Source organism: Mugil cephalus, chromosome 2, assembly GCF_022458985.1.
Source record: "Mugil cephalus isolate CIBA_MC_2020 chromosome 2, CIBA_Mcephalus_1.1, whole genome shotgun sequence".
NCBI classification, from domain to species: Eukaryota; Metazoa; Chordata; class Actinopteri; order Mugiliformes; family Mugilidae; genus Mugil; species Mugil cephalus.
This window is the reverse complement of record NC_061771.1, coordinates 1,749,220-1,762,473: the sequence shown is the minus strand read 5'-3', so window position 1 is coordinate 1,762,473 and position 13,254 is coordinate 1,749,220. Positions and strand designations below refer to the sequence as shown.

At 40.3% G+C, this 13,254-nt stretch overlaps 1 protein-coding gene across 2 annotated transcripts; it reads right to left on the bottom strand.

Annotated features, from left to right (window-relative positions):
- Positions 1 to 8,437: 8,437 nt before the first annotated feature.
- Positions 8,438 to 13,254, bottom strand: LOC125004357. 2 transcript variants are annotated; one of them, XM_047578898.1, is made up of 5 exons: positions 12,855 to 13,254; positions 12,469 to 12,739; positions 11,521 to 12,001; positions 10,661 to 10,797; positions 8,438 to 9,323 (listed from the first exon to the last, which is right to left on the bottom strand). In XM_047578898.1, exons 3-5 carry the CDS (start codon positions 11,991 to 11,993, stop codon positions 9,154 to 9,156), a joined length of 780 nt encoding a protein of 259 aa, XP_047434854.1. In that variant the 5' UTR covers positions 11,994 to 12,001; positions 12,469 to 12,739; positions 12,855 to 13,254; the 3' UTR covers positions 8,438 to 9,153. The 2 variants fall into 2 exon arrangements, with proteins under 2 accessions (XP_047434854.1, XP_047434855.1); XM_047578899.1 differs by lacking the exon at positions 12,469 to 12,739.

Below are 13,254 nucleotides of genomic sequence, written 5' to 3'. Positions count from 1 at the left end.
TGAAGGGATAGTTTTAAGCTAGACCAAGGTGAAATTATTAAGATCAACATCAATGTTAGTGTCATACAGTCAATCACACAGTTGGTCCATCAAATATCAGAAAATAATAATGTTTACCAATATTTTTTACAATTTTATAAGTATGAAGAAACAATAATCTAAATCATTACTAATGACAATCAAAACCATCTGCTGGCTCTAATCCTCTATGTGCCATTCTAAAAAAGGGATTTAATAAATGTGCTGTCTTCCTGTATCAAGTGACAAGAAACAAATTGCCGCAAAAACTGCAGTTCAGCAAATTGTCACTTGAGACTGGCTCCAAAAGAGATTTGAGTCTTTACAGCTAATTAAACCACTCATGAAAACTGGATGGGGGTATGTTTTTAAGTCTGTTTAAATTATATCAAGGATTAGATAATTAAGGGTAAGGCGGCGGCTTTGATTGAGAGCTGTTTGCAGGCACAGGTTGCAAGTTGTCTGCCTAGGCACCCACCCTCATCTCTAGTCATGCTTCCACCTATTTGCCTGTTCTTGAATAAGTTGGTAGGGAATCAGGCACAGACAAGATGGTGACGTCCGGAACCACCACAATAAATTTCAGATCTCCTCAGCGGTACGTCAAGGAAGGTTTGTCCTTCTTTATTTAGTGTACAGACGGTGGTGCCAACAGTCCTGGTTGTTCACATGTCTGTATTTAATTTCACAGCGAGAGAAAAGCTGTATATTGTGCTGCGTCAATGATAGGGATGTCTCACTGTCACAATCAACATTAAAAAGTCAGATTTGTATTACCAGGCAATTACATGATACTGCAATAAAGTTGCAAGCAGCTGACCACCAGCTACTGCTAGGGTGCAAATTAACACACAGGGCCGCAGATATCTCCCTCAGCTGTGACAGTCAGGACACATTCCTTTGTTATGTGCTGTTGGATGGGCCTTCCCTTTAGGAAAGTTAGTTATGGCCATGAATACAGCTGCAAAGATGGCTCCAATGACCACAGCTACAAAAGGCATTCGAAGAACAACACATGGGCTGAGGCAGAAAAGGGAGGACGAAGAAAAAACTTCTGGATGGATAGCTGGGCAGATTTGAAGAATCTTGATCAAGTATAAGCCTGTTCAGTTTTTCGTTGTTGTTATTTGTGTGTGTGTGTGTGTGTGTGTGTGTGTGTGTGTGTGTGTGTGTGTGTGTGTGTGTGTGTGTGTGTGTGTGTGTGTGAGAGAGAGAGAGAGAGGGAGAGAGAGAAATGGGAGAAACGGACAGACAGGAAAGTGAATGCAATTCATCTTTAAAATAGCAGATTCCTGTGTGATGTATGGTGTGCAGAATCAGTGTATATGTGTGTGTTTGTGTATTGTAGAAATAGGCGTGGGAGGTGCAAGCTTGCTAGCTACAACTCTTCTCGCGGCTCCACAGAGCAATGTGGAGAATGAGGATTCTGGGTTCTGCCCTGCTGATCAAAGAAGTTGATACAAAATCCCCTTTGCAGCACTTTCACACACACACGCAAACACAGAATTACAAGCTCAGCAAGTAGCATGTAGTCTAATGCTATGAGCGATCTCTGAATGAATATAAGGCAGAGGGAGTTTAGTTTAAATATGTGTGTTGGACATTTTAAAGAAGAATATCACCTATTTTTGTACAGGCTTCTGCCGAATGTACTCCACCCTAAACCCCAGTGGCATAAATGTACTTGGCAAAATACAATCTGTCTGAATTAAAATATTCATTTAATGATTGCTTAAAATGTGGCCACAAAAATTACAAAACCAAATATTTTAGATTGAGCAATTGCTTAGTCTGTGTTAAAAAATAAAATAAATGTCAAAAACATTTTCTTTGAGCCAGATCTTCTCATATAACAAAAGGTGAAAAGGAGCAGAATGCAGAAATGTTTTCTTGATGAAAGAATAACCAACTCTTTCAATGGCACACCGGATTCATAATTAATTACGCAACTTTATCAAATATTCATTTTAAATGGTGTGTATGAAGGTGTTTGGACACAGTACTGTGGAGAACGATATGCTGCCTGATAGACAGACGAGGCAGAGTGAAATATTGTACAAATGAGTTGTATTTCTGACTACAGCACTTGATGCTAGACGCTCTCATCTGTAATTCAGATGCAGGTCTCATCACGATGACAGTGTGCAGAGACCCAGGAGCCTGACACTAGACGGCTGCCTGTGTAGGTGTGCATGGAAAAATGTGAGAAAAGATGCGAGACAGACTGAGTGCCTACGTGGTTTCGTGCACGTGAAATCCCTACAGAGTCACCCCTCTGCCCCTCAGACTAACAGTACATCTGTGTGTTAATTCAGTAGAAGAACAGAGTGTAAGCCTCTTAATAAGCAGCATGCCTCGTCTCCCTGTCTCACTGCTTCTTTCCTGCTATGCTTTCCCACCTATCCATCTGCTTCACCCTGCCTTCGTCTGTTCCTCTGTTCTTCTTAAACGCATGCCTGTCTCGATGTGTTCATTCCTTCCCTGCCTCTATCCACTCCCTCTCTAACTGTACGTGCTCCCTCCCGATTCATCTCCTCCTTCCTTTTCTCCATTTATCTCTTCTTTCATCTGCCACAACTGCCTCCTCCCCCTCTTTCTCACCCTCTCTCCACGTCTCTGTTCTTGTATGTGAGTGGTGGGTCTGTGCGGTTCTTGTTATCCAGCACCTATCTAGACATCCCTGGGTTAGAGCGCCAGACAACCAGACAGGCATCAGGTCGGATGGACAGACAAAAGAAGATCAGAAACGGGGGAAGAGTGACAGCCAAGCCAGCCAGTGACACAGAGAATGGTCTGACAAAAAGACAGAGAGGCAGTCAGACAGAGAGAGACAGGTAGGGAACGGACAGGTAGGCAGAGCAGCCGGTCAGGCAGGTCGTCACAGGCCGGTGTGTAACAGCCAGCCCAGCTACGAGCCCAGCATCCCAACAGGCCAAGGGGGTCAATGGCTACATGGCTGATAAACACTGCCACTGTCTGGGCCTGCTACAGTACTGCAGGCCTTAATTGATGCCCACAGGCTGTCCAATAATCCCCATTAATGTCAGTTCATCCTCAAACCTGCTGAAATATAAGTATATAAAAATATAATATAGAAAATAAGTTAAACACTAAAATCAAATAGAAAATGTACAATTTAAATAATCTCTCAGAAATTATAAGCTCTGATGCTGCCTTATGGAATGAGTTTATTGTAAAGGTTTTAAACAATGCAATTTGTTGTTTTTAACAAAAAAAGGGTTTTAGATGGCTAATCAGAGTAAAACAAATGTGAAATGATCAATAGCTTATTATTTATACCATGGCAACTGTTTCAATAGCAGGTACTGCAGTGATTTTTAAATAAAAACAACACAAAGGAGCTCATAATAACAACATGAACACACATTTATACCCAGCCAAACTAATCTACACATCTAACCAAATAATTCAAAATGACACTCTTGTGCATAAAACATAGTCAAATCATAAATAGTGTAGGAAGAGGAAATTTGCAATGACGTGCAGTAGTGTGGCATTAAAATAAAACCCTTGAAGATGTTCAATTATGTTCTCTTTGGCTGCTCCTGTGGCAATAAATGGCAACTCAAGTTTGTTTGTTTTTTCTTTTTTTGTGTGTTCGAACGCAGCAGCACTTGCATATCTTTCAATGGAAAGAAAAACTGTACAGCTTTTCACTCACAGGTCAGCACAGAGTGTGTCGGTTTGTCTTCGCCTATCCACTCTGATGGATGAAACACTTATCATTAACTGTGCGCTACTTGGGATTTCAGACAGGAAATGTCGCCACAGACACCCAGTTCATAACAGTGTAAATAGAATTGAATATTATATTATATTTGCATTCACACTCACAATTTCATCAGTGGGTCGTTGACTTGTCTGCCACCTCGTTACAAATATAATGACCTGACATTTATTTCAAGAAAAACAATTGAAACTGTCACCTGAAAAACAATTTTGTGTTTCATATCATGGTGTTTGCGACCGCTGGAGACACTGGAGTCAAGCAGGGATGTCATATGTTGCTATAAATCAATAAATCAGGAGGAATTTATGTTAAAACATCTGTATTTCCTGGGTTGCACCACAATAAATGTCACCATGAAACAACAGGAATGTCCTAACACAGCATTGCAGTGAGACACGGGGAGTGAAATGACCAGACTCAGGCTTGTAACACGTGTGCTGTGCTCCAGTTTCACCATATGGTGAATATTTCACTCCAGGCGAAAGCCTCCTGATTCCAATCACTCTGACTCAGCAATACCCATTTGTCCTTCCTCTGTTCACCAGATGTGGCTTCCAGAACAGTCCACCTTAAAACACTAATTACAGTAAATACATTCTAAAATATAAATGTCCACGAAGAGACTCAGTGTACAGACAAAGAGATGATTTAGCATGTAACAGGCTAACCCAGTTGGATTGCCTGGAGCATTGCAGCACCTTTTTATTTCATCACAAAGTTAAGAAACAGTGGGTAAGACATTTCCACAGGCTATGGGGATTTTTTTCCCCCAATGATCTGTCACCCAGATCTCTACACTTTGGCTGTTTTCCTACTGGGTCAAGTCACAATGACAGGAAACCATGAACCTTCTTCTCTGGGAGTGATACAAGTGTTGCAGAAACACTGCGAGAAACCAAGTGCTCACATATTCACTCCCTAAAAAAAAACAAAAAAACAAAACACCAATCCTATCCACCATTTCCAGAAAGTTGGGGGAATTTAATTGCCAAGAAGTCATTAAATCCAATGCTGCCAGAATTCAGTAAGAAAAAAAGAACCAAACTGAATAACACTGGCACGGATCAAGACTATGTGAGGCAGATTTTTCATGGGGCCAATAGTTTCCATGATTTTAACTGGTGGACTGGAGATAATTGCTCAAATTTACCGGAATCGCCACATCCCAACAGAACCAAATTATTTATGTTTTTTTGTGCTGGTTAGCTCTGGCTGTAGTTAGCTCACCACAGGCATCTTCCAGAACTTGCCAACATGCCATTACAAGATCAGTGAAGAGAAGGCAAAGACCGGACACGCTGAGAAGAGATGAAAAAGCTATGACTAGAGGTGAGTCACAGGGGAGAAATAACCGGTTGCACAATCCATCATGCACTGTGGGAGGTCATTTAAAAGAGGAAGAAGGGTGACAGCATCCTATTGATGCAGCATTTGGCATCAATAAGGCTATCTGGATTAGGTGGACTGACATATGAGAAACAATGTTCTCATATTTTTATGAAAATCTAGAGTATCTGGTTACAGTTTGGTTCATTTGTTGGAAAGGGCGAGTGCCTCTGAGTAGCAATCTACTAGAAAAGTTTGTCTAGCCACAAATGGCAGCTGTTGTTGTACACACACGCGTGCGCACAATTGAGATTCTCAGTTTCAACTGTGCAATAGCGGGAGTCACTAATGACGGAGTTCATACAGTATGTGTATGGGTGCTGACGGGTTTTCTTGGCTTATCATATCCACAACGTCAATCAGCAGTTGCATTTGTTCAAATATTCTGAGGGAAAAACCTACAGATGCTGGCCATGTCATGGAGAGACAGACACATGTTTAAGGACTTTGATTGGGGATACTGCTCAATATTATCTACTCTAATAAAAGAAGTACCACAGTCTGCAGTGTCTTTTCTTCTGAAAGATATTACATAAAGGTCATGTGACATGTTCTGCTGACTATGGAAAGTGTGTGAGATGGAAATAAGTTTGAGGCAAGCCTTGAAGTGACTATAAACTTCAAGGGTTTTTAAATAAACTCACAATTTGACCTTTGTCTAGTTTTTAAAACCAGTTTATCCTTCTGTGACTCAACATCTTAGGACAACCAAACCTGTCCTCCATTAGTCTGCCCATGCCATGTCACTGGCACTTTTCCTCAATAAACTTTTTTTTTTTCTTTTTTTCCAAGTACAGCTGAAGTACAGCAAATATCACATAAATGTATACAGTGTCTTTATGGTGGACTGTTTTCGAGAGCAGGTTCATATGTCCCATGCTCTAGTTACTATTTACCAGATTGGAAGCAGACAGACTGTCCCAGCCAACAAAATGTTTTCAATGGAAAGTTGGTGTGGAGCCGCTACGTTGTGGACTAATCTTGCCCTGGTAAACATCGCTTGGAGAGTATTATCCAGTGATGGACAGAAGACTAACACCAATGTAGTCTGAGTACCGCAGAGTTGAATTTGTTTACAACAACAGAATAGCTTTCATTGCATGCAGAGGTATTTTTTCCTCTGTATTGGCTGAACCCCGTCCCTAAACGAAGTTCAAATGATACGTCATGCTAAGTATGTACAGCAGTAGGACAGTGTTGGCAGGATTCACTAAAACCAAAGGGGATTGGATGCAATTACTATTGTAATGTTAATCTTTTCTAACAAACACACTAATTATTATTGTTATTAATATTATTATTGGAACACTTAGCTCATTATTGGTTTTAGTTTAAATGTTTAAATTGTAGGAGTCTATCAAGAGACTTATGAATCCATGTTCTAATTCAGGTTATTAATTTAGAACTCCTACCATCCCAGCCATTTTTGTTTTATCCACTACCCCAGCGTGTTTGCTTTGTTTAGCTGCAGGACTTTGAGTTGACCACAGTCCTCCTTCCTGTCTCCCCCAGGGTCTCTTTATGTTCCAGGCTAACAAACTATTATGCTGCCAGATCAATAAAGTTGATGAATGCTTAATGACTGGTCACACTGGAACCAGACGAAATAACTGGTGGTGATTCACATCCGAAAAACTTGACTCTAAAGACCCGGGGTTCATTTCCTAGAATCACCTCAGCATGGGAAAATTCTACAACAATCAAAGTACATCTATTAACACAACAATATAAAAAGGGTGAGGTACCGCATCACTAATACAAATGTGCAAATGTCAATCTGAACTGCTTCAATTAAACTACAGGCAACTAGGTCAACCTAAGCATGCTGCGGTGAGGACGTAGGAGGGTAAGTAGGGCTAGTCAGTACAGACCTCCAGTGTATGTGATGCTTAGTTGTCCAAATACAGGATGTGGTGAAATGATCCTCTGGGACATATAGGGGCAACAATCACTCAGCATGATTACAACATATACGAGAGATTTCCTAACATTTAGCTGTGAAACCACCCCCACACAATGGTAATGAAAACCTTCTCCAGCTCCTTCTGCATTCAAAGCAATCCCTTGAATGCTAAAGCATGCGCATGATAATCAAGATTTGCATTATGAATGTGAAGCAGCCTCTCTAAACGCGAGTGCCTCTGAAGATGAATAACAGATGGAGCAAGGAGTGATAGTATTCCTTACTTTTAAATACAATAATTTGTGTATATGTGAAACTCATTGTTAATAAAGTATCTACATGTATAACGATTCTGCTGCTGGGTGTTTGGTTTTACTGCGGGGCCGGTCTGCACAGAATGATCATCAGTAGATTAACGTGACAACGACACTCAGTGTGGGTCTTATTCTTCACACGGACAGAGACAAACGTAGATTAAAATTAAGATGCATGGATGGCCCGTCCATCCAATATCTATCTGAGCCACCATTGCAGCACTAGAGGCTATTCCACCACTAAAGCCAGGGAACAGGTATCACATGCGTGCATGTAGTGAAATGTATCTACTTTCTATTCACTCAGTATTTTAAGTGAATCTAACCAGTATGTCTTCAAACTGCAGGAGAAGAGAAAACTAAAGCCCCTTGAGAAAACCCACAGAGACGTACAGGGGACATGCAAACTTCACCTTCCTTCTGAGACGTGAACATACTGTACTAACCATGAGACGTTGTTCCAACCTGACAGAATCATCCCAAGGTACCTCAGATACAGATATTTTGAGTGCTTGAACTCATACAAAGAGCTTAGAAACTGTTCAACCCTGATCTGCAAATGCCAAAATCATCATTATCATTATCTCCTACTACCTACCTACCTATTACTATCAGAGTCCAAAGCTATAGATTCGAGCAGATTATGACCTCAACACATTTCTGACAAGAAGCCTCATTTTGTACAATTAGTTGATATTAACTAGCCACAATCACTACTTTAGTTTCATTCTGAATTAAACAACGGGGAGAAATGTGGTTGAGCAGTGTGCAAGTAAGAGCTTGAGTCTCCCAAGTCCTTGGGAACGAACCCACTGAACTCCCCAAGGTGTGTGGAAATCACCCGAAAACTAAACCTTACACCAACTCTGCCATCTAGTGGGCATCAAGGGATAATAAGATTTAACAAGATAAGGCATCCAGTAGTTCATCTGCTTAAATGGTAGAAATACATCAACAACAGATGTGGTCCCACTTGATCTCCTGCAGGAACTACCTGTAGCAGAGTGAGTAATGTCCTTCGACCAGGAGGAGAGGAGGTGAAAACATGCAACTTTTGATCAGCAGTTAGAAGAAGCTGGAATTTATTATTGTTGAAAGTGAAAATGATGGTATCAACATGCAGATATCAGTGTTGTTGCAACACAATCATACCATAATTTCTTAGTTAAGTTGGAATTTTAAAATTATAATGGATACCTCACGTACTAACTGTGAGGAGCCAATAAACAATAAAATTGATCAGATCGAGAGAGCAACTTCTGAGAACAGTGTTCCTTTTTTGGACATTTTTAAAACACAAAAACATTTGTAAAAACATTTTTAACTCTTTAAAGATGGAAAGAAATTTTGAAAATATGAAATGTAAACGAAGTACGACTATTTTTCAGTAACAGTGCTCACTGCAGCTGTGCAACTGCAAAGTATGATAGACAACCTAAACCATCCCTTAAGAACTAATTATTTTGCGTTATAAAACATATAAAACATTAATATAAAATATTAAATAAAAACTTCAACAATAAAATAACTTTCAACCTAGACTCCACCCTATAAAATAATTTGATTCTGAAACCTTGCATAGATGAACCTGGGTTCATTAATTTATCCGACTAATGCTAAAGATGAAAAAAAAAAGACGTCAGAAGCTTACTAAACTAATATTCTACCCACAGGTACTCAGTGATTTTCTGCTCTGTATGGCGATTTTCTAAGGGCTAGCAGTTAATCTGATGTTCACATACTGATACAAACTTTCTCTAACAAATGGGCATACGCTTGGATTACTCATCAGCGTCTGCAAACTGGTCTGGCTCGGTGGGAATGTTGTAGCAGGACCATTGGATGGGTCTTGGGTGGTGGATAGCCGGGCTGTAACTGGGTGTCACTGGCAGGTCATCCCTCTGCTTAAGTGTCAAATCCCGTAAATCAGATAGAAGCACATCTTCTGGACCTGGAGGAGGATCAGTAAAACAGTTTTCACACCCCAACCTGAAACCTAAAAAAGCACTGACAGCACCTAAGAGCAGCACCAGTGTGATGTGTGGGGGATAACACTAGGCAACGTGTCCATTATCCACAATTAATGGATGGGTAGGCAAGAATCTGGTTATGGGCACCTTGAAGGCCATTATCCCACTAAAAGGGTTAAAAAAGAACTATTCATTTCCATTTTCATGTATTTTACAACCAAAAACCTGGTTTCCTTAGTAACTGGTAACCAACCTACAAGTGTCTAATGCAGCACAAACCTTAGATATGACTGTGATAGCGTTCTGGTCTGCTCTGCTTATTGAACAGTTTGGCTGAGGTACGAGCCAGAAACTAGCTGACATTGTGCTTGCAAGATTTGAAGTCAATAAAATTAAGGTTGTCAAAAGAGTAAACTAAATTATATTGAACAGGAAGACTAGCTAGCTATCCAGCCATGGCACTGTCCCCAAAGTAGTGTTGTCATTTTCCAAAACAAATAACAGGCTGTGTTAGAGGGTAAATGTAAGACAACAGCATCTTTGTTACAAAGGCGCTCTGGGTCATGTGCTCACATTTGCCCGCATTTCTTTGGTAGTGTGACCACAATGGGTCACATTAAAGATCTCTTACTCAATGGGGGTACCCATGCATCAGTGTAGTTTTCCGCCATTCATTCAGAAAATAAATAAATAAAATAATACACAAAGACAATGCTGTTCTTGATTTTTGGAACAGTGGTAGGGATCCAGACACAGCAGCTGTTATATGTTCTACAGCACCCTAGATGAGGTTGGGATTTACACAGAGTGCAAACCTCAGACAGGATCTTAAGAGCTGGTCATGGGGTACCTGTTAATACCAGGTCTGAACACACATACCAAAAGATGGTCATTTACTGTACAACTGGGTAGCCCAGATCGGATGTTAATGCAAGGTCTGAACAGGCCCTGTATGCGCCTACTTTACAAAAAGGCTAAGCCAGCTCATTCATTTATAACATGTGAACATGTTGACTGGAACTACTAGGTAGGTGTGCCTGTAACATAAATTAAGGGACACACATCAGCCAATCAGAATCAAGTAAATTATTTTCAGAGGGAATACTATTAGGAATTATTGGACACAGTGCAGTCTGTCAGTATTCACCAAGAAAATAATTGATCACATACTAACACAGTATTTCTACATAATTCTCGCATTTGACTACACCTTGGAGGATTGGTAACAATATTCCAGTAAAGTATTCAGGAATTACTATAAGTAGCAAAACAGTGCTGTGGAGAGCTCAGGGGTAGTTTATGAAGGATTTTTTATTACCGTAAAGTCTGAGCCCAGGACACATCTTTTCCCAGTCAGTAGTTGTGACGTCTTGGATTTCATTTTCCCAGTCTTCCTTCTCTTGTGGTGGCATCAGTCGGGGTGCAGAGCTATCCGGAAAGGCAACTTCAGTATTTCTGTAAAAGTAAATACATTAGAAGGTCTTCAGGTGGTTAAGACTTTCCACAATCAGGCATGCTTCCTCGTTATTGTAGCTGGGGTTTTTTGGCATTAAATGTTTATTAAATCCTTAGTCAAGGAGCAGTCGGAGCTATAACAGGAGTTAAATATTATAATAATAAATTAAGCAACCTAATTTTGAATGAAATATAAACAGAAAAAGATGAAATAGGAAATACATCCCTGTCCCAAAGCAACACAAAAAAACCCACTCATAATAAAATCTTATTTCTTGTTTCTTTAACCCATACAATATATTTTACCTCTTTCCAGCATTTATGCTAGTTTATCTGGAAAGGTAGGAAGGAGTGAGATCGCAAAATACTTAACTGTTTCTTCAACACTGCCCTGATTTCAAGGACACAACCACAGTATGTTCTATGCTAAACAGAAAAACAAAAGTTAAGGGATTCAGTATTCTACCTGCTCAGCTGAAACTCCACTCAAGATAGAAGTCCTATTAAAAACACAAAATCTGGGTGTCTTCTTCTACAGTGTCTGCACCAGAAATATTTCTGTGGCATTGTTCAGTCTCCTGTCTGATAGAACAGATACATTTGTTTTTTAACCAATGAAACTGCCTACACTAGTCTTAAAACAAAGCTCACCATGGAGTGACTGACAGTAATGTGTAAGTATGAATGGATGTGTATTATAGGAGTTTAGCATATTTGCCGCACCTCTTCTTGTTTTTGAATGCCTTCCTTCTTTGTTTTTTTCTTGCTGCTGAACTGGGCTCTGGTTCCATTTGGCCAAACGTTTGGGGCAGAGCAACAGCGTCCGAAGTGGTGTCCCCACTGACTGAGGTAGCACCTGGATCGTCTGCATTGCTGACCCTATTAGCTGCAGCAGCAACAGAAATGGGGCTTCCTTGTTTCCTGAGTATCCTTATGGGTGTTGCTTTTGCACTCTCGCCTTGGAACCCGTGGTTAATATATCCATTAACCATGGACAGTGGTTTGGTATGACACAGTGCGCTGGCTGGTGTGTTTTCACTGGTTCCAGTGGCAGCAGCTGAGAAGCCATTGTGAACAAATGCTCCATAAACCAAACCTGTGTCCAGACCCAGTCGGTCGGCTGGAGGATTGGCTTTATAGGTATTGCGACGTGTTCGGCTTCTTCTGCCCTCGAAGTTCATATGATTCTGAGGCATAGCCTTACCTGTAATAGACATTTGGAGAGCTTCAGTTGAGCAGTCAGAGGAAGAAAATATGAGATACCTCTGATCATGAACATAACAATGACAAAAAGAAAACTGAAGATTCTTGTCCATATTTACAATTGCCTTGAAAGCTGGTACAGCAAATTTTTCAAGGGATAAATCCTGGTGTCTCTTACAGCTTGGTTAGATTTGTACAAGTCCTACAGTCAAATATAACCGTCATAGTCATCTTCCAATTCCTCAGGAGAGAGAAACATAACTTCTTGCCCTAACAAACATTTGCCATTAACAATAACTAAAATTACTCTAGTGGTAAGCAGCAGTTGTTGAGAAAAGTTGATTTTGAATTAGTATATGACCCTGACCAATTCTTTTGAAAGTCAGTTTCAACGATTAACATTTGACATTAAATGTCAAACAGAAGCTTTCCGTTGATAAATCGACATAAAATTAATTAAAAGCTAACCTTGAAGCCTGGCGTCACTCTTGTATTCTCCATCTAACTTAAACACTCCTTCTTCTGATGGCTCTTCTAGTGCTGGCTTTGTTCTGGCTGCCGTTAAATCCTTGTTTATCCTTAATTTAAAAGTATCTTGCTGAGCACTTTCTTTCCTCCACGCCCGAAGTCTCAACTTCGCCTCCGTGTCTGTTAACGTTAGCTAACGAGCTGGCCTAGTCCATTAGCGTTGGGATCGACAACGAGCATCATGTCGGTTTCTGACAATTAATTTGTTTCCCTACAATTCAAAGAACAAAACGCAACGCACGACACACACGAACAATGTTAAGTGACACAAATCAATATCAGCCTGACGAGTTAATTCACGTTTGCCTTCATGTGAATTGATGTACCTGTACCGATGACACGCCGGCCCCACACAGCCCGAACCGAGCGAGAAGGAAGTGGACTGTTGGCAAGAAAACGTCAATTTGTCTGCTGTACGAACTTAAAACTTGGTACATAATAATAGCTAGCTATACACATATGCAGTTTCTCTTCGTATGTTACGTCTTCGTCTGTTAATTAATGTCACACCGAGTCCCCATAAATCCGAGCGTGTTTCATGTTGAACACCATCGTCCTGTAAATGGCAAGCTATTATTAGTATCATAAACGCATAACTTAATAGGTTATGTAATCGCTGTTTTCGTACATTAAAGGTTTTAAAACTCAGTTATTATAAAGTAAAATTCAGAAAGATCAAATTCTCCTCCAAACTTCTGATGTGTTATTAGAACAGCTGGTGGGCGC